Genomic DNA, 21,951 nt, shown 5'->3' on the forward strand with positions numbered 1-21,951 from the left:
ACCCCTATCAGTGTTCAATTTTCATAAAATTTCTTTTTATTTTCTATGCGAATCATGAGAAACGTGAGTCAAATTTCATCTCTCTAGGACATTGGGAAGTTGGAACAAAAAATATAGTTTTTCTAACAAACCCTGTTTCACACAGATTGTATATTACATTTTTATGCTCATATAAGATCTTTGGGATTGACAGAGTTAAGGAAATAGTGAAACTGAGGAACTCAAAGCAAAATGGAGCAATGGATATCATGATAGAAATGTGGAATTTTAATACAAGAGATATTATTTTAACAGAAAATTAGTAGGAATAGTTTCCAGTAAGAATACAAGTTAATTGATTCAGTAAACTGGTTCAATTGATCAATCAATAAAAGGCAAACATATATTCCTTACCATGCTGAATTCTCAACTGATATTTCACAAAACGCAAAAGGACAGTGGAAACCTCCATTAGGTTTAAAAATATAAACACAATTGTTATTGTCAATATTGCACAGGTGCAATGTTTATTTAGTAACCTATACAATAGTTTAAATACTGACTAGCACGCACCAATACATTATGTTCGGTATGGAGTATTACAGACTGAGATGAATGGTACCCTTTTCAATGTAAATGTGAAGTTTTCTTTGTGCAAATGGAGCACTAAAAAACTCATCCCAAAAATGCACATATTTGGCGTCTGAGTTGTTTGACAATGTTTGTTTTCTTAAAACTTGATAATTTTGATTGTCTTTTTTTTAAAGGGAACCATCATCGCAGTTCCAGTATAGAAACCTGTTAACAACAAATGTTACAATAGTAACAAAAGAGAAAATAATTATTATAATTTAGGTAAAAACAGAAAACCCTACGATATCTACAACAACAACATAGGAAGAATTAACAGTCAGGGGCCTGTAGGTATTTACAACAATATTATGTATAAATAAAAAATGACCCTGTCAGACAATAAAATCAATGACAGTCAAGCATCACTCAAGGAGGTGTGATTATTCAGAAACGAGTGCTGTGCCTTCATAATATTTTGTTCAAGGAGTCGTTTAATAGCATTTTACCTCAAATTTTGAAAGTATGCAAAAAATACCCCGTTCTTTATAGTGAACGACAATCGTTAATAAGAAGTTTTCACCTGCACAGCACACCGATTCTAGAACCAACAAAATAAATGTAACAATAAATACTGAGCTCTAACGAATGGTAATTCCTAACGGTGTCTTAACACTTTTATGCGATCTTGCTGCAAATCTCGTTGGTGAACTCTGAACACTTCGCTTTGCCGCCGAGATCACCCGTCCGGTACTTGCCCTCCTTGATCGTTTCTAGACATGCCTTCTGGATCTTGTCGGCGTGCTGGTTTAATTCCATGTAGCGCAGCATCATACATGCAGAGAGAAGCAGCGCAGTAGGATTTGCCAGGTCCTTGCCCGCGATGTCAGGAGCGGTTCCGTGTACCTGGAAAATTGGCAATAATGAACAATCTTTATTTTTTTTAATTCTACATTTGTGAACACACTTGACATTGCTTTTATTCTATTTAGTAAATTCTAAATGTGAATTAAATCAACTGGCTCATTTAGTTACATTTATGTGGTATAACACTGTGGTTTTACCCACCTTTAATATCATGGATTGTACGAGTACTACTAGTAAATATTACGTTTCAGTACAAGTGCTAAATAGTTCCCACAAGTTAGGCACGTGTGATTGGCATAGCCTAAGTGTGAAAAGTTGCATAAGAAAAATTTGTTATAATGTAAACCATTTAGAATTTGTGTCCCTATTATTTATTAGACAGTTAGTTTAGGCAAATCACGTTACTCTGTCTAGCAGCAATTTAATACCATCTTAAAATGTGATAACAGATCAAAGAAATTAAAAATGAATCCTATATCAGAGTTCTGAAATCTCTGCAGAATGGTGTTGCTATAAACAGTGGTGAATAACGTAAAAATCCATCGACTACTGAGCTGAAATTTAGCAAAATTCTTCCAATAGTCTACTAAATCTACACAGACCTCGTACTCTGCACACTGAGAAACATAGTGACATGCTTAGAGAATGTAATATTTTTATAAATAATTCACCATAATAAATTAATTATACTTTTCGCCATCTTTAGCATCAATATATCAGCAAAACAGATTCAAAAAGGCAGTGCAAGTACTGTAAATGCGACTAAAACCAGATTGAACTTTTACTAACACGTTCTTACCATTCATGTGATTTATCAGCTAACGAGTGACTATTTTCTTCAGAGTTATTGACATTTCAGGCAAAATCGAAATTGGTCTAAATGGATTAAAATTTATTACAAATGAATGCTATATTTGTTGAACTATACTTTCTTTCCATCTCTGAGGGAACGTATCTTTCAACAAACAATAATTACTTTATCAGGTGTGCAACTAAAGGATATTATCTTTAAATTATTTGTACAGATATTTAAACACACTGTACAGAATTACCAAGCCTATACAAAGAAAAGTTTACCATCTTACCAAGAGTTCAAAGCCAGCACATCACCCACTTATTATTCTACTACAATCAAGGTCAAATGTATTTGTGTAAACAACCCCGATATGCAAAGTACACATACCGACTCAAAGAGTGCACCGTTGATCCCGATGTTGCCGCTAGGTGTGAGGCCCAAACCTCCGATCAGTCCAGCGCACATGTCCGACAGGATGTCACCATACAGGTTGGGCATAACTAGAACGTCATACTTGCTTGGGTCCTGTACCATGTTGAGACAGACTGTGTCCAGGTACTTCTCCTCAAACTTGACATCCGAAAACTTCTCTGCTGCCTCTCGGCAACATCTCAGGAACAGGCCATCAGACATCCTCCTGCGGACACGATACAGGAGGAGAATAATGATGTATTCATAAAGGCAAATATTGAGATCCCCATTGTTATAACAAGTATTTTCATCAATGCAACATATAACATTAATATATGCTTTTTTGCAATTAATCCTTTAAGACCTCAAAAACTTTTGAACATGACACTATAATAATAGTGACATACTACTAGTGTGTTGTAGTGTGTGTTTTTTGAATACAATAGGTGCAATGTCAATTACTAGAAAAGAACAAATAGAAAACAAAACAAAATAGAATTGTCCTCAAATTCCCATATATTGAAACATCAATAAATTACATATGATTAACATTTTTCAATGAAACACAAGATTCATAAAACCTTTTTAATTCGATCAAAATGAAATTTTTTGAGATTTAATCTACAATAACATGTAAACTTGCTAAACTTAATAACCACTATACAAACTTCAAAATTATATACAAACAAGCAAAAGAAACTGAAGCAAAGTCACGTAACAGAACAATGTCCACTCACATGATGTTGGCCTTGTGTACAGCTGTCACCTTGTGACGCCCGTTGTCACGTGCATACTTGAAAGCGAACTCTGCGACACGCCGTGATGCCTCTTCTGTGATCAGCTTGATGCTCTGCACGACGCCCTCCACAATCTCGTGCTCGATGCCAGAGTACTCACCTTCCGTGTTCTCTCGGATTGTGATGACGTCGACATCGTCGTACAACGTCTGGTAGCCCTCCAGTGAGCGGCACGGCCTGACGTTCGCGTACAAGTTGAATTCCCTAGAACATGGAATACATTAGATTACACCCAATTGGCTCCTGTGCTGATTTACATAAAATTTACACTGCTTAGCAGAGTATACTTTTTCCCTGCACTATTAACTGATCCTCTGTTTACAAACTACATCAGCCAGTATAAAAAAAACAAGATGTCAGCTTTCAGGAGCATATTCTTTGGCTTAAAATAAATTTTACAATAGTCAACATGTGCTACATAAAAATCCTTACAGCTGTTGACCTACTAGAATTCCAAATTGTAGAGCTTTACAACTTTAAAATAAAAAAAAGTAAATTTATGTACTATAATATGTTTTTCTCTGTAAAAGTTATAATCAATATAATTATTAGCAATACCAGTTCATGTTTTAAATAACTAACTAGAACAGATTATTGTCAACACTCACTTCCTGAGGGCCAAGTTGAGCGAGCGATGGCCCTTGCCGACAGGTGTCATAAGTGGACCCTTCAGCCCCACCTTGTTTCTGTTCATGGAGTCTATTGCCTCCTGTGGGATACCGAACTTCCCGTCTGGACCTCGTACTGGTGTCACGTCCACAGACTCCCATTCTATCGGCACCTGGCAATGTAATAACATTGATCAGTCATATCATATCCGGCTGGTTCTATTTTATCACTCGCAATATTTGAAAACTGTAAAGAACAAAGTAACACAAAACATTTAAATTCATATACTATGTTAGTCCAAATATTCATTAAAATATACTTTAAAATTCTCGTGATTGTTTATCAAATAAAAATTAAAAATTTATAGTGAGGTGAAGTTTAATGTTTTTATGGTTTATTCGATAATTATTCAATATTGTTTTTCATAAATAAATAAAAAGCTTGAATTAAAAAAAAACCACAAAATAATTGTTGTGTTGAACTTTATTGTAAATTGACAACTATCCCATAAAGCTAGACATATAAATATGTCTCCGTACCATGGGGATTGTGGTAAAACATTGCATACGGGAATTTCTGTATTGTTAAATATTGAGTTCATTATAATTCAACAAAAATGCTGTGAATGTCTAGGAAGGCGTAAATGTATTAATTTATGACCGTCGAGAAGTAAATTGGACTGTATGTAACATGAAAAATCAATATAAAACCATTGCTACTCTATTATTGAAATTTCGTCTTACGATTCGAGGCGTGGCAAGCAGATATATCAATATGGCACGCCAAATATACAGTGCAGCATCTACGGGTAAAACCGACAGATTAAAAACAATTTGTTTGTTATTTCTTTTTTCAAGAACTTTGGCAAAAAGAATTAGTTTTAAATCTCTAAATCTACGCTAATTGAACAGAGACCAAATTTTCTTCAGCGTTTTAAGGATTAAGCTCAGAATAAGTAAAACAAAAAAATTATGAAAACTATTGCTTTCAGTCTGCTATGTGTTTTAATTCTAGAACTGGCCAATATATTTCCTACGCTGCAAGGTCTATTTCGGCTGATTTGCAAAGGTTTTGTAACTGCATTGATGCATGTTCTTTTTACTTTAAGTATACTTGTTATAAATGGGTTTTGCAGTGTGGGATGGCGAATTTGGTTGTTAAAATAGAAAATAAAATTGCCCGACACAAGAATAAAAAATTGCAATAACACATTTATGTTAAAACATTTCACTATATAAAAATTTATACTACAGCACACATAAATCAATTGAACCAACATTAGCAAATAATTGTAAGAAAGAAATTGCAAAACATGCTATGAAAAGTTCATAGAGATAAAAATAGGCTATACTGCAATAGAATTAAAAAAAAAAAACTGTAAACTGACATAAATTGCAAGATTTTTTCATTGAAAATAAAAATTGTGTTTTACATTTTGTTTTGGCACTAACTAAGCATTAAATTTGATGCTGTATAAAATTGATCAGCAGCATTTAAAAAAATTAGAAGTACCTGTTTTTTGATAGACTTATTAATCAAGAACAGAAACACGCACAGGTAACATATTTAAAGGGATTAGTATTGAATATTCATGGTTTAATACGTTATGAAAATGTATTTATTTGACACTTCAACTAGATTTTAGTCGTTAGCCCTTAGGAAGATTAAATGTGACTGTGAGTCTTCAGTGTGTGAAAAATCTTTTTAACTTACAAGACAGGCCTACTTCCTGTAACAAGGTAAGAGAATTGAATGCTAAAGAAGAAGGAAATATTTGAAAATATTTCAACTAAACAGTTAAATAGTTACATAGCACATATAATACATAGATAAAATTTAAATGAATATGTCATCTAAAAATGCCTCCCACTCTAGTTTTAATTATTAAAAACTTACATTGGCTGCAGTAAATATTTTCTGGACAGCAGCGGATATTTCAGGTCCGATGCCGTCTCCTGGGATGATGGTGGCCTTTCGTATCTCTCCGCTGTAGCATCGCGCAAGCGGCACCCGGCTCGCAACCTGAAACCCAATATTCACCATCTTTAATTAAAGAAGTACTCCGATATGGCTCCAACATTCAATTAGCATAGTGGATTTACACTTAATCGTAAAAAAAAGTATCTTAAAATATTATCAACCGATAAAAATATTTCAGTTGTTTCTAGAAGTCGTTACAGCAATATAAATAAGTTAAGTAAGCTTATCAGAACATTCTGTTTACGAGTCTAGACTGTATAAGTGACACTCAGTTGTCATTGTACAGCTTAGTTATACAGGAGGAGATATAAATGTCGCCGTTCTTCCTCTAATCCAAGTTTATTCAGGTATCAATGTCTCTGAAAATGTTTAGGTAGAAATAACTTTATGTTTTTTGGTAATCTTTGAACATCTAACTTGCATAAACTATTTTTTCAAATGTAACTGTGATATAGTGACACACGATTTCAGACTACACTTTTTAGCTGAAGTAAAATAATACAAAAATCAAACTTTATCGTATATTATCAATAAAACAATACCTGTATATAAAAAGATCATAGAATTTGAAAATGCCATCATTGATGTAAAATTAATCCTACTGACTACAATAAACAATTAGAAGCACATTTTTATGATTTTTAAACTAGTTGTCATTATATCATTTAGGTGCAGGTTGACTAACTTTCTGAAGTCCAATGGACGGGAACAATAAGTACGAAGAAAATCAAGATTATTCATTAAATAAAAACATTTTCATTACCATAATCTATTTTATAAATTAAATTTGATATAAAACTAGATGAGTGTGGTAGAAAACATTTAAAAGTCACCCTGTGTAAACAAATAAGTAACTCTCGGTTTGACTAATCAAATTTTAAAATTTAATGAAGAGTATAGAAGAATTGACAACTGTAAAGACCAATAAATAACTGACACCTGAACAAATAGAAACTTTTACACAAACAATTTTCTTTCACAATTTCCAAATCTAATATTTCCTTATAAGTTGAGCTTTGTTAGTGCAATTCTTATTGTTTTATTAACACTTAGATTGTTTGTAAAGAAAACAACACTAGTAACCCAAAGTGTCCAGAGAAATATGATACAAATAATTTCTTAAACGAGATACAAGTTAAGTCTAAAATAATAAACCTTTATTTAAACATCGTAGCACTGAACACATGCCAAAAGCTAATTGAATTGATTACGTAAATACACTATTGTGGGTGGAAAAATACAAGTGCTGTGATTGAATTGTCAATACTAATTACTTACATTGCTTCTCTGCCACCATGATAACAGACACTAATGACTAGAAGAAAGGAGCTATCTGACACAGACTTGTTTTTGTGTTAGATAACGTGACGGCTTTACATTCACAATAAAACTAAACTACTGCTCAGATGAGATGAATGTGAACTGATCGGTTTACATCTTAAACTTTTGCCAGCGATTTACAACACAAAGTCTAGAATATTAACTTTCATTGATTCTATTGACTTCTTTGCGACAACCTAATATATTTATTAAAAAAGCCAATTTGTCTAAAATATTAATTTAATCTCTAGATCTGGCCATAATTTTACCAAAAATGGCAGGCACTATTTTTGATAATATGCAAGTGTTAAAAAACACACCCACACAGATCTTCTATCATTCAAAAGCTATTGACATTATAGAAATATCAGTGACAAAAAAAATTTTTAAATGTTTGTAAATGTTTGAATTGTTTGAAAATGTCATAAAAAACAATTAAAGAATATGTTTTATTCCAATTATAGCGTATTCTAAGGAAAAGTCAATTTTATTTGACTAAATGGTCTACAAAAGGTTAGTAAAACATCTCACTCAAAACTTATGAAAACATATTTGAGTACAAGAAGTTTATTGGTATTTTTGAACAATTTATCAGTAAACACTACAACATTCACAAACAATTATTTTGTAAAATTTTTTATGCAATTATAAAAGTGGGGTTTCTACTGGATGAATTTTTTACCTCAAAGTTAAATGCATGTAGATGAGAAAAATATGATAGTTATATATGGGTTTACGTACTCATTGCATATGACTTTTTCTAAGGCAACAAACATTCTATACAAAAAAAACTATTACTGTATAAATACTGATTTACTTACTGGCTTTTAAAAGAATGGTTCAGAAAGCCAAGAATCATCTCCAATTCCATCACTCACAATCAAATACAATACAATGACAGAGAATTTTTGACAAGCATAGGAGTAATTTTTGTACGTTTGGGAATTACGTAGGAAAATCGCAATCAGAAATGTAAACATCCAAGTTTATAATTTTATAATGAAAAATATAACGTAATTGTAGAATGTTTTTTGTCATAATATGAAACATTGGATATTTATATTTCAATTAACACAAGTTTTAGTCCAAACAAACCAGAATACTGTGAGAGTTAATTTATATTACAACATAATTAACACATAAAAAAATCACTTAAAACCAGTTGAAGGGTTGAGCAAAGAAATTGCTGCTAGCATGAGACCCTTCTTGTCCACCAGTCACAATGACCTGGGACTTCAGAGAGTATAATGATCTCCTTTCCCTTACTTTACTTTCATGAAATTAGGTTATTCATTTTAATTCTATGTTATATTAAAAAGTCAAGATTAAAAATTACAGGTTAGCTATGGGAAGACAGTAAATAGTTGTGAATACTGTACTAAGTTCATACTTAAATAAGTACAAAAAAATATTAATAATTGTATAAACAAAGCACACAAAAGTACACTTTATTTAATAATTGCGCAATATTTTTTTGTTCTATTGAATTACTGAATAATATTTATATATTTTTATTAAATACAATTTATATAATCCAGAACATACACTACAGCATATCGTACACACAATGTATCCTGTAACCTTCAGACATGTCCAATACAATAATTCCTAAGAAAAAATACAAATTTCACAATATGAAAGAAATATTTTTAAAAATCATTGCTTTTAAAGTCACTTCATTGCTACAAACTTTTACATACATTTTAACAAAAAAAATTATTTTAATATCGAAATACACTTGTACAATTTTTTATTACCTGGTTTGTTAGTTTTAAGTGGATAAAAACAAAATTGTCTTTTACTATTGCATTAATACTAAATATGATTCATTTGCAAGAGCACGAAAAATAGATTTTGTCTATTACTTTTAATCCAGCACAAAAAAATTAATGTTTAATATTTTTGTCTTCTACTATTTATATCTCGACAATTGTTTCATTTGTATATCACTTTTCATGAAATATTATAAACATATTTTGTGACCGCCATTTATAACTAAATATAAACGATATTTTTTATTTTTACCACTGTTATATTTCAATTATATTAATATCTTTTATACGTTAAATTACAACACTGTAAATTTTATTACTTTAAACTGATATTAAAGTATGAGATTCTATCTAAAAAGGACTTACACAGACAGACAGACGAATAGCCTATTTAAACCCATAAATATGTTGTGTGGACTCACAGACTAGTTCTACAAAGTATATTTAGGTATACAGAAGAGCTTTTAATTTATAAAAGATCTAAATAGATTGAAAATGAGATACTGAAATTGTAGATAACATTTGTTGCTTTCCCCCACTGTAACCTTGCTCCAAGGTTGAGAAATTGTTATTTTAAGCTGGAAGGCAAGACAGTTCTGTTGTTGATGTCTTGACTGCTGGCAGATGGACTGATTCTCCCTATACTGTCAATAGAATCTAGTATTCAACTGGAAAAAACCCCAAGGTTACTGTTAACACAACTGTTATCAAGAGGAGAGTTGGATCTAATACCAGTTTATAACAATTCAAAAAGACATCTTGACATACAAATAATGTGTGTTTCTTAATGACGAAACAGAAAAATTAATCAATTGAGCAATTTATTTACTTTTTGCCAAACATGTTTATTTTATAGGAAAAAAACAAAAAGTGATAAATTGTTTGTTGTTGGCAACATATGCAACCTGATCAAGTAACAATTTATCAATTGTGATAATTAAGGGAACATTTTATAGTTTCCAATGATGTTGCTTAAAAGTTACAGTTTTGCATTAATATTTTTATATATATATATATATATATATTATGGAAAAAGTGAGCGCTCTGTGGTGTACTGGTAGCACATTCACCCGGCAAGTGAGAGATCCGGGTTCGACACCCGGCGGAGCAAGTACTTTTTGTGATTCATGTTTATTGTTAAGGCTATTGCCATTTATTTAATGTAAATAGTCGTTTGACAGGTATTGTCTTCTGATCATATGTTAGTTTGCCTATGTTACGACCAAATTAAACAAGTGAGCGCTCTAATGTAAATCACCCGGCAAAAGATCCGGGTTTGAGCATGTTATAAACTGGTATTAGATCCAACTCTCCTCTTGATATAAGAAATTTGTTTTTTTTGTTGTAAGTTATTAATACTATATATTAGTAAAAAAAAAAAAAAAAACAAAATCTGGCCAGTCGTATAAGACAGGGGAAGAATAGAAAACACTGAATTGAAACATTTTGATTCTGACCATATTAGTCAGAACACTGACAAATAAAGAAGACGTACAATGATAAATCTTTATCATTAATTTCAGAGGCTGGTGCATTGCACACTAGTACAGTCCTGTGTCTCACAGCCAACCTTAGCACTAAAAGAGTTTAAAACATTTACAATGATTACTTTTTTTATAACATTGATTTGACATGTATTTAGTTTATGTAAAATATGTGTAAAGTTTAAAATGAAACAGATAAAAATTGGTGTATTTTAAAACATAGTTTAATCCAAAGGACTTTTTTCTTCTTTAATTTTGAATGAATAAGCATTTACAAATTTTTCTGAGGACTTTTTATTAAACACACTGTACAATTTACTTATTCAGTTCAGTAATGTTGCAATATTTCAGAACTACAATTTAGAAATAAATCAGTAACAAAATGTTTTGAAATGGATTAATATGTCTTGACATACTAAAAGATTACGAATGTTATGATTGATGTTAAGTAAGTGCGGATATTATTCACCAGTAACTCTTCAGGGTTCCCACTCAATCTAAATACTCAAATTCACGGCTAATTCACGGTTTTCACGGTTAAAAAAAATTAAAATTACAAGGTCGGAAAGTTTTCATAAACAACGTTACCGGTACAAACAAAATCGTGTTGGAGAGGGGCGAAGTTGAGACGTAAAACACTACAGACGCGGCAGAGGGGTAAAATACAATACAGAAAAGGCAATTTTATTGAAATTAAAAATAACATATAAACGTTAAATGTATAAAAATTATATACAAATTGTTATAAGAAAAGTTATTTGGTACCAGTTATATACAAAAAAAATTATATTTGTACACATAAATAAAGAAATTGATAAAAATGTCTAGAATAAAAGTGAATACGATTTTCACTTTTTGCTAAGTTCCTGTATCTTATCGTCTAACTCAGCTGCCCCTTTTCCTGGCGTCGGACAAAAACCTGGAATTTTTGTGCTTCCAATTCTTTTTTTTCTATCTATTGCAGCTTGCTTCCTCTCTTTCTCAGAATTAATTTTGGTCTTCATTTCTTCTCGTTGTTTTGCCAAGTGCTCCGAGTAGGTGGGCGTGGGAATTTTTGGCAAGCATGAAATAATTCATTTAGTGATTTCCATTGCCTCCAATCCTCCTGCTGCTGATACGCCGTCACACAAACTTTTCTCAACGCGACTAAACTCTCCTCCTTCAAGTTTTCAACTATACAATGTTTGTTGACAGAGAAGCCTCTTTCAACAGAAGAATTTCCGTGAGAAAGTGTCAGAATGAGTTGGAATGAAAAGCTTTAAATCTTATATCAATTCTCACACAATAAGAATAATAATTGGAGTGCCGAGCTGGGGAAACAAAATCTTTTCATGATGAGACATGAAACCAGCTGTTGTCCGAGGATGGGGGAGTGGAGTACACGATATACCCCTTCCCTTCCACTCTCATTGACATTAGACAACAAAGGTTATTTTTACCATAACATCGCTGCACCACATTACAATAAATGAACCTTGTACGATATATTTTTTCATCTGCATTAAATGATTAATAGCGTTAACGTAGTCGTATGGAACCCGACAAAATTATACTTGGACGACTTCCTCGATTTGTAGTTTTGTTAGTAATAAAGCTTAACACTACAAAGTTACTTGACGTTTGTTGTTTCCTGGTTAGAAAAAATGAAAATGGTTTTTTTTCTAACGTTTTTATAACATGACGTTTCATTTGTAATATTTTACTAATACATTATACAATTTAAACACACATTCACCATAAAAGATTTAAACCGTGTACACTCGTAATATCCATGCAGCTTAGGAATCATAAAGAAAATTATTGATAAGGAAAACGCATATCACTACCGTTTAATATCTAAAGAGATGAAAAATAAAATTGTTTCTTCAAACGACCTTACTGGTAATTAAAACAGTTATATATGCCTATAAAGTTATGGTCTCGCTGCGTTAATTGATATGTGTTCGTGTAGGTTCTGCTCCGTCACATTATTATACTATTTATTTTACGCAAGACCCTAAATTTAATTCAATTTATTGTCCACCATAAATTAAAATTTTTTTATAATTATTACATTGTGTTAACAGTCATTACACACAAACGATATAGATATCGTACTGAATAGCATTTTTTCTCATTAATATTTAAATAAAATAAAGGGATTTAATAGATAAAATTAAGTTAAAATGTAATTTAAATTCCTTACATTAGATTTAAGGATTTGTATACTTTTTTTATTTTATGAAAACAATAATAGACTATATCTGATACAATAAAACTCCAATACGAAAAGTGTTTACATTAAACGACAATCTATCAAGTAATTAAATTGTGTTATTAATCTCGCGTTCAATCAAGAGAATGCCTTGTTTACAGCTACTTACAGCCGGCGTAGCGTAGCCAAGGCCCGGAACCTGGCGACAGACAAAGACAGGCCTCACGTGATTTGAGCCGGAAGCGTCATCTCCCACCGGCCCTATTCCTTTTCCTCATTTGTTTATAAACCATATTATCAGTAAAATCGCTCAGATAGCAGCACCTGTCAAACTTCGTGGGTCTATCCCCTACATTGCGTGCTACTTTTTTACTTTGCAATAGCGAAGGTCAAACTTTCCCATATGATCGTCTGACGACGACCCGTGTTGATTTTATATTTATTCAAAAGTTGTAGAGATTTTCACGGTATGTAAACAAAATTCACGGCTTATTTAAGGTTTTTTTTCACGGTGAACGTGTGGCGTTTGCCACTTTTATTTTTGTTGGTCTTTGGACGGACCGGGGGAGCTGTTTCCTTACCAGCTGGTCGAGCCATCTGTTTTTACCAGATGGTTGTTCTCTTTCTAGATGTTTCTGTGGCTTTCTGGCTTTTTGATTGGTTCTAGTATTTTCAGGTTTTTCTAGATATCGGGAATTAGGTTTCTTGTTCTCTTCTCTTCTGACTTCGAAAGGGCAAGGACATCTTGGAGTTTTCTGTGGTCGGAGTTACCAAAATCAAAGCTGGCTGCCCGCTCCCTCTACGAACCGGCACGGTGTTTTGGTGTTAATATCGTATGCCTACCTTCCAATCAACGTTTCACGACCTGTTTATTATTTAGGACCCAGTCTTTCCAAATTCAGTTTTCGAATATCGTCGCATATTGGTAGCAGATCATGGTTTGAAATGGAAGGCTAGGGCTTGCCGGTGGGAGCGGAGGAATTCTACACAGCTATGAGAGCTAAGTCCTAGTTTTAAGTTTTTTTAAAGGGGTAGACGTTTTTCTAAAATTTTTTTTAGTTTTCTAAATTTTCCTTACACTGCCTTTTTTTACTCAAAATGTTAAACTTTTTCGAAGTAGCTTGTTTTTAATGTGCAAGTCTGAGCCAAGCAGTTCTTGCAACCAACTGCTACCTAAGCCTAGTTGTGTAATTATTGAACATGTGAGTGGCAGTATTTCTTAAACTTTAGTAACTTATTCTCACTAATTATTTAGGCATAGGTATTTGGTTGATTTTTTCTAGCTTAAAATTTTACTTTAACCAATTTTAATAAATTTTTTTTCTCTCACCAAGTTAACTCTTAACCTAACTTTTACTTTCACCTACAGTGTAGCCTGTTGCCTTAAACATACCTGGAACTTAATTACTTGTGCTTACTAAACTTTAATTAGCACCTTTTAGTATTTTTAATTTAAACTTTGGCTCAGATCTGTGCAACAGTAAAAGTCGAAGGATTTCATAGATGCTGTTGGTGACTGCGTATTGTACTGCCGCCTATGTATAGCCTAACCCTTTTGTTTTTTAAAGTTCTTAGCTTTCTGGTTTAATATTTGAAACCCCCATTCAGTTTCACCAGATTATTTACTTTGGGTTGGCTTATAATTAAAAGTGTTTCTTTTTTTATATAACTTGCCTTCCTTCTGATATTTCATCTCTACATCTGATTTAATTAAAATTTTTAACCTTCCCACACCTAACCCTTAGTTCCAAATGCAATTAATTGTTGTTATTCTAGGATTTAATTAATTATTTAGTTAATTTATTTATTCTTCCAGCGGATTTACTCCACTTGTACATGTTTTAAGTTGATAAGAGTTTAAATTTTTAATAGCACTAATTTGATGATTTTGTCTACTGCGTTGAATTTATTCGAGTCCTTACACAATTTTTGTTTAATTAATCTTAGTCTATACACAAGGTAAGTGAAGTGTTACTGTTAAATTTTATCTGATATTTTTTCTACTTAGAAACATGTCAAACTTTTTATGTAGGCCTATGCTATTTGATTGTTCGGGGCAGTTCAAGCTTAAGGGGTTGATTTAGTCTAACAGTTTGCAATTTTTTTTTTCTAAAACCTTCTTCAAAAACTTTAATGTTATTGTAAAAATAATAATTCTTTTTAGTCTATTATTAAAAGCCCTTTGCTTCTTTTGACTAGTGCCGGTTTAAGTAAAACAGTTAAAGTTAATATGGAGTACACCTTTAGTTTCAACTAGTATTGAAAGTAACATAGGCCTATGCTTGTTTTGTAATTTTTTTATGAAGTTGCAGCTTGGGGTTGGATTTGACGTGCTGACATACATATAAGTGATTTAATTACTTACAAAAACTAAACTTTCTTTCCAAAATGTTGAAAACATCCTTTCTTTTACAAACTTTTAAAACTATAGTTTGCCACCTTGAGGGTTCACTATTTTATAATATACCAAACCCTAGTGGACTCTTTGGATTGATTGATATGTCAGCTTGCTTGATTCAGCTTCGGGTGTTTAACTTACCTAAATTTCAGTTTAGCCTAATTTAAGCCTTAAGTGGTTAAATAATTTTTTTTTCCTTTGGTCTTTAATTTCTTAATTTTTAATTTTTCACTGGGGTTTTTTTTTTTGGAATTCTTGGGCCTCAAAAGAATTTTTTTTTTTGGGGGGTGTTCTAAATTTTTTTACAGTTTTAAGGGAGAGTTTACTATTTAGGCTTGTGTCTTGTTCACTTGGGCCTTGTTGAACTTTATGTAGTAGTTACCGGTAGCAGCTACTTTACGACTCGCTACACTTATATATTTTTTTTGCTCTTCTACGTGTACAGGTGCTCTTGCTTTTGATTAATTTTTGTTTTACTTTGTTTCCCTCTCTTATTCTTTTAGGTTTTGAAAGGTGTTGTTAGTTTTTTTTGAGTACTTTGAACTTTCTCAACCTTTTGTGAGAGGAAACAAATTGAGTCTACCCCCCGACTGATGGCAGCCGACATTTTTTTGCTCTGAAAGCCCAAACTTTTGATTTTTTTTTTTCTGCCTACACCTGTTTGTGATACTGGGATAAGTTGGTTTCATGGTAATAATAAGGAAATGTACTATATGCTTTTATTTATTTGTAATACTATAAATTTTATAATAGTTTTTTTTTTTAACTTGTACTTTTTGCATACACCCACAGTTAAAAATTTTTGCTCTAATGATTTTCTGAATACTTTTTTGCTGTGACTTTGAGGTGTTCCCAAGTCAGGGAAACTTATTAGGTCGGCCCATGTTTCCCACCTGAAGAAATAATTTGGGCCTATCTAAGACCAAAGCGCCGCTGCCGGGACGTTTATAGGGATGGTTTTAGGGCATAGTGATGTTAGTTTAGTTTTTTCCCCCTCCTTCTTCTTCTTTCTTCTTCTCTTCCTTACACCACATTAACACTCTGATACTTTTACTCTCTTCTTTTAACAGTACATATACACGGGGGGATCAGGATTAGCATTGGCTGTTTAGAGAATTTTTTTTTGCTTCGGCAATTTTTTTCTAGGCTGTACATTGGGAGCGAATTTTATGTTTTTTTTTATTTTTAACATTCCCTAATGCAGTCGCGCAGCCTGCTATCCTTGGTTCGGCCAACCCATTACATTTTACAACACAAGCTTACATTTTCTTTCACTTTTCCTTTTCTTTGTCTTTCTCTTGCTTAGTAGGGTCAGTCTTTGGCAGTAGTGGAATTCTTTGTTTTTTCAGCTAAGTTAGCAGCGATGGATAGGTTTAGTTTTATTGTTGAAAATATTGTTGAAGATTGTAGTTTGTCTATATATTTTTTTGTAGTTAGTTGTTGTTGTTATCTCTTTGTGTCTTTAAGACTTTATAATTTTGTCTCTGAAGCTGCTAAATGTTTCCAGCAAGCTATCTTATTTTATTTGCTGTTTAGTGTTTATATTGGAAGTGTTTTTTTTTTACTGTTGTTACTGTTATCCTTTGAAGGCTTTTTTATTGTTATTGTTTTAGAGGTTTATTGATTGTTAACCCAATTTTGTTGGGGTTTTGGCCCAGTTAGTTTTTTTTTGGTCTCTTTTCCGTAGGTTTCAGGGTTTTTTTTTGCCTTTCCTGGCCAACACTTAGAAACTAGTTGTTTTTTTGTTTTTAAAGTTCCTAATTAAACCACTTTTACCACGACCAAATGAATTTCCTTACTCCCGTTAAGCTCTTCCCGTAGCTCTACAGTTTTTCTTTCACGCCTTTTAAGAGCCTGAATTTATTTGCTCCAAGTCTCTAAATTTAAAAAACTAGTATGGAAAAATAAAACTTTATTTTGTCTTTTCCCACTGGCCACAAACAATTTTTTTTCTCAGCCGTCCCGTAGGGGGAGGAGGAGAGTACTGGCCCCACTTTTGCTAAATTTTGCCAGTACCAGGTTTTTTTTACCTAATTAGCCTTTACAACACGAACTTGGGTCTGTTAGATATTATGATGGGTGTAATTTTCTCATATTTTTAATTTTCGCTTTGGGAATGGTCTCTTCATCCTTCTGTTCCTCCCATCTTTGAAGAAAAAAAAAAACAGACCTTATGTCTGGAGTAATACTCTCCCGGTGGTCCAAGGAGTTCCGCCACCGTTCGGGGTTTCCATTCGGGTGCTTAAGTGGCCCTTGGGTTTCGGGGTGGAGATACCCGGATGGTGGAGACTTTAGGAAGTGCTTTGGCTAATAAGCTTTGGGCTAATAAAGTGTACACTTATTTAATTTCCTTCCCAACCTTACTGGAACACCCTCTTGTAGCCTTTTGACCACCAAGCGTATTAGTGATGTAGAAACAAACGAAAAAAACCCATCCTTGTGTCAACAATTCAGACCTTTATTTATTGGTAGCTACCACAGAAAGTAGTTAATTTTGTTCAAGTTTTTTTTTTACTACTACTAGGCTTTTCCTCAAGCCTCTTTAAACTAAAAAGATTTAATCTTGAGTAGTGTTGTGGTCAGTCGGAATGGATTCTAGCCGTTACGCTTTTTTGGAGCGCGCCTCGCGAGCGTGCAGGATATCCATACTAGAGCTATTTCTAGCTGTTTGCTAACGACAGCAGTACCAGTTGTAGTCTCTAATCTTTCCGTCCTTGTCTTCCTACCTTATCCTTTTGAGTTTTTTTCTTTTCTCTTCCCGGGGTAGAGGGGGAGGATGTGGCGTTTGCACTTTATTTTGTTGGTCTTTTGGACGGACCGGGAGCTGTTTCCTTACAGCTGGTCGAGCCATCTGTTTTACCAGATGGTTGTTCTCTTTCTAGATGTTTCTGTGGCTTTCTGGCTTTTGATTGGTTCTAGTATTTTCAGGTTTTCTAGATATCGGGAATTAGGTTTCTTGTTCTCTTCTCTTCTGACTTCGAAAGGGCAAGGACATCTTTGGAGTTTTCTGTGGTCGGAGTTACAAAATCAAAGCTGGCTGCCCGCTCCCTCTACGAACCGGCACGGTGTTTTGGTGTTAATATCGTATGCCTACCTTCCAATCAACGTTTCACGACCTCGTTTATTATTTAGGACCCAGTCTTTCCAAATTCAGTTTTCGAATATCGTCGCATATTGGTAGCAGATCATGGTTTGAAATGGAAGGCTAGGCTTGCCGGTGGGAGCGGAGGAATTCTACACAGCTATGAGAGCTAAGTCCTAGTTTTTAAGTTTTTTTTTAAAGGGGTAGACGTTTTTTCTAAATTTTTTTTAGTTTTCTAAATTTTCCTTACACTGCCTTTTTTATACTCAAAATGTTAAACTTTTTCGAAGTAGCTTGTTTTTAATGTGCAAGTCTGAGCAAGCAGTTCTTGCAAACCAACTGCTACCTAAGCCTAGTTGTGTAATTATTGAACATGTGAGTGGCAGTATTTCTTAAACTTTAGTAACTTATTCTCACTAATTATTTAGGCCATAGGTATTTGGTTGATTTTTTTCTAGCTTAAAATTTTACTTTTAAACCAATTTTAATAAATTTTTTTTCTCTCAACCAAGTAGTTAACTCTTTAACCTAACTTTTACTTTCACCTACAGTGTAGCCTGTTGCCTTAAACATACCTGGAAACTTAATTACTTGTGCTTTTTTCTAAACCTTTAATTAGCACCTTTTAGTTATTTTAATTTAAACTTTGGCTCAGATCTGTGCAAGTAAAGTCGAAGGATTTCATTAGATGCTGTTGGTGACTTGAGCGTATTGTACTGCCGCCTATGTATAGCCTACCTTTTGTTTTTAAAGTTCTTAGCTTTCTGGTTAATATTTGAAAACCCCCATTCAGTTTCACCAGATTATTTACTTTGGGTTGGCTTATAATTTAAAAGTGTTCTTTTTTATATTTAACTTGCCTTCCTTCTGATATTTTCATCTCTACATCTGATTTAATTAAAATTTTTAACCTTCCCACACCTACCCTTAGTTCCAAATGCAATTAATTGTTGTTATTCTAGGATTTACATTAATTATTTAGTTATTTATTTATTCTTCCAGCGGATTTACTCCACTTGTACATTGTTTTAAGTTGATAAGAGTTTAAATTTTTAATAGCACTAATTTGATGATTTTGTCTACTGCGTTGAATTTATTCGAGTCTTACACAATTTTGTTAATTAATCTTAGTCTATACACAAGGTAAGTGAAGTGTTACTGTTAAATTTATCTGATATTTTTTCTACTTAGAAAACATGTCAAACTTTTATGTAGGCCTATGCTATTTGATTGTTCGGGGCAGTTTCAAGCTTAAGGGGTTGATTTAGTCTAACAGTTTGCAATTTTTTTTTTTTCTAAAACTTCTCTTCAAAACTTTAATGTTATTGTAAAAATAATAATTCTTTTTTAGTCTATTATTAAAAAGCCCTTTGCTTCTTTTTGACTAGTGCCGGTTTAAGTTAAAACAGTTAAAGTTAATATGGAGTACACCTTTAGTTTCAACTAGTATTGAAAGTAACATAGGCCTATGCTTGTTTTTGTAATTTTTTTTTATGAAGTTTGAGCTTGGGGTTGGATTTGACGTGCAGCTGACATACATATAAGTGATTTAATTACTTACAAAACTAAACTTTCTTTTCCAAAATGTTGAAACAATCCTTTCTTTTACAAACTTTTAAAACTATAGTTTGCCACCTTGAGGGTTCACTATTTTTATAATATACCAAACCCTAGTGGACTCTTTGGATTGATTGATATGTCAGCTTGCTTTGATTCAGCTTCGGGTGTTTAACTTACCTAAATTTCAGTTTAGCCTAATTTAAGCCTTAAGTGGTTAAATAATTTTTTTTTTCCTTTGGTCCTTTAATTTCTTAATTTTTAATTTTTCACTGGGGTTTTTTTTTTTGGATTCTTGGCCTCAAAAGAATTTTTTTTTTGGGGGTGTTCTAAATTTTTTACAGTTTTTAAGGGAGAGTTTTACTATTTAGGCTTGTGTCTTGTTCACTTGGGCCTTGTTGAACTTTATGTAGTAGTTACCGGTAGCGCTACTTTACGACTCGCTACACTTATATATTTTTTTTTGCTCTTCTACGGTACAGTTGCTCTTGCTTTTGATTAATTTTTGTTTACTTTGTTTCCCTCTCTTATTCTTTTAGGTTTTGAAAGGTGTTGTTAGTTTTTTTTGAGTACATTTGAACTTTCTCAACCTTTTGAGAGGAAACAAATTGAGTCTACCCCGACTGATGGCAGCCGGACATTTTTTGCTCTGAAAGCCAAACTTTTGATTTTTTTTTTTCTGCCTACACCTGTTAGTGATACTGGAAGTTGGTTTCATGGTAATAATATAAGGAAATGTACTATATGCTTTTATTTATTTGTAATACTATAAATTTATAATAGTCTTTTTTTTTTAACTTTGTACTTTTTGCATACACCACAGTAAAATTGCTCTAATGATTTTCTGAATACTTTTTGCTGTGACTTTGAGGTGTCCAAGTCAGGGAAAACTTATTGGTCGGCCCATGTTTCCCACCTGAAGAAAATAATTTGGGCCTATCTAAGACCAAAGCGCCGCTGCCGGGACGTTTATAGGGATGGTTTAGGCATAGTGATGTTAGTTTAGTTTTTTTTTCCCCCTCCATTCTTCTTCTTCTTCATTCCTTCTCTTCCTTACACCACATTAACACTCTGATACTTTTACTCCTCTTCTTTTACAGTACATATACACGGGGGGAATCAGGATTAGCATTGGCTGTTTAGAGAATTTTTTTTTGCTTCGGCAATTTTTCTAGGCTGTACATTGGGAGCGAATTTTATGTTTTTTTTTTTATTTTTAACATTCCCTAATGCAGTCGCGCAGCCTGCTATCCTTGGTTCGGCGCCAACCCATTACATTTTACAACACAAGCTTACATTTTCTTTCCCTTTTCCTTTTCTTTGTCTTTCTCTTGCTTAGTAGGGTCAGTCTTTTGGCAGTAGGTGGAATTCTTTGTTTTTCAAGCTAAGTTAGCAGCGATGGATAGGTTTAGTTTTTTATTGTTGAAAATATTGTTGAAGATTGTAGTTTGTCTATATATTTTTTTGTAGTTAGTTGTTGTTGTTATCTCTTTGTGTCTTTAAGGACTTTATAATTTTGTCTCTGAAGCTGCTAAATGTTCCAGCAGCTATCTTATTTATTTGCTGTTTAGTGTTTATATTGGAAGTGTTTTTTTTTTACTGTTGTTACTGTTATCCTTTGAAGGCTTTTTTATTGTTATTGTTTTTAGAGGTTTATTGATTGTTAACCCAATTTTGTTGGGTTTTTGGCCCAGTTAGTTTTTTTTTTGGTCTCTTTTTTCCGTAGGTGTTTCAGGGTTTTTTTTTTGCCTTTCCTGGCCAACACTTAGAAACTAGTTGTTTTTTTTGTTTTTAAAGTTCCTAATTAAACCACTTTACCCACGACCAAATGATATTTCCTTACTCACGTTAAGCTCTTCCCGTAGCTCTACAGTTTTTCTTTCACGCCTTTTAAGAGCCTGAATTTATTTGCTCCAAGTCTCTAAATTTAAAAAACTAGTATGGAAAAAATAAAAACTTTATTTTGTCTTTTCCCACTGGCCACCAATTTTTTTTCTCAGCCGTCCCGTAGGGGGAGGAGAGTACTGGCCCACTTTTGCTAAATTTTGCCAGTACCAGGTTTTTACCTAATTAGCCTTTACAACACGAACTTGGGTCTGTTGATATTATGATGGGTGTAATTTTCTCATATTTTT

General features: G+C 32.9%; 1 protein-coding gene across 2 annotated transcripts in view; it reads right to left on the bottom strand.

Annotated features, from left to right (window-relative positions):
- Window positions 1–477: 477 nt before the first annotated feature.
- The window catches only part of LOC124365736 (probable isocitrate dehydrogenase [NAD] subunit alpha, mitochondrial), a 34,679-nt gene continuing 13,205 nt past the window's right edge, over window positions 478–21,951 (bottom strand). For both annotated transcript variants that reach the window (XM_046821724.1, XM_046821723.1), the window contains 5 exons: window positions 5,926–6,051; window positions 4,029–4,201; window positions 3,361–3,624; window positions 2,600–2,849; window positions 478–1,455 (listed from right to left, as the gene is read on the bottom strand). In XM_046821724.1, the coding sequence (XP_046677680.1) occupies window positions 1,228–1,455; window positions 2,600–2,849; window positions 3,361–3,624; window positions 4,029–4,201; window positions 5,926–6,051 (1,041 nt within the window). In that variant the 3' untranslated portion in view covers window positions 478–1,227. The remainder of the gene's footprint in view (window positions 1,456–2,599; window positions 2,850–3,360; window positions 3,625–4,028; window positions 4,202–5,925; window positions 6,052–21,951) is intronic.

Source organism: Homalodisca vitripennis, chromosome 7 (genome assembly GCF_021130785.1).
Source record: "Homalodisca vitripennis isolate AUS2020 chromosome 7, UT_GWSS_2.1, whole genome shotgun sequence".
In the NCBI taxonomy this organism is placed as follows: Eukaryota; Metazoa; Arthropoda; class Insecta; order Hemiptera; family Cicadellidae; genus Homalodisca; species Homalodisca vitripennis.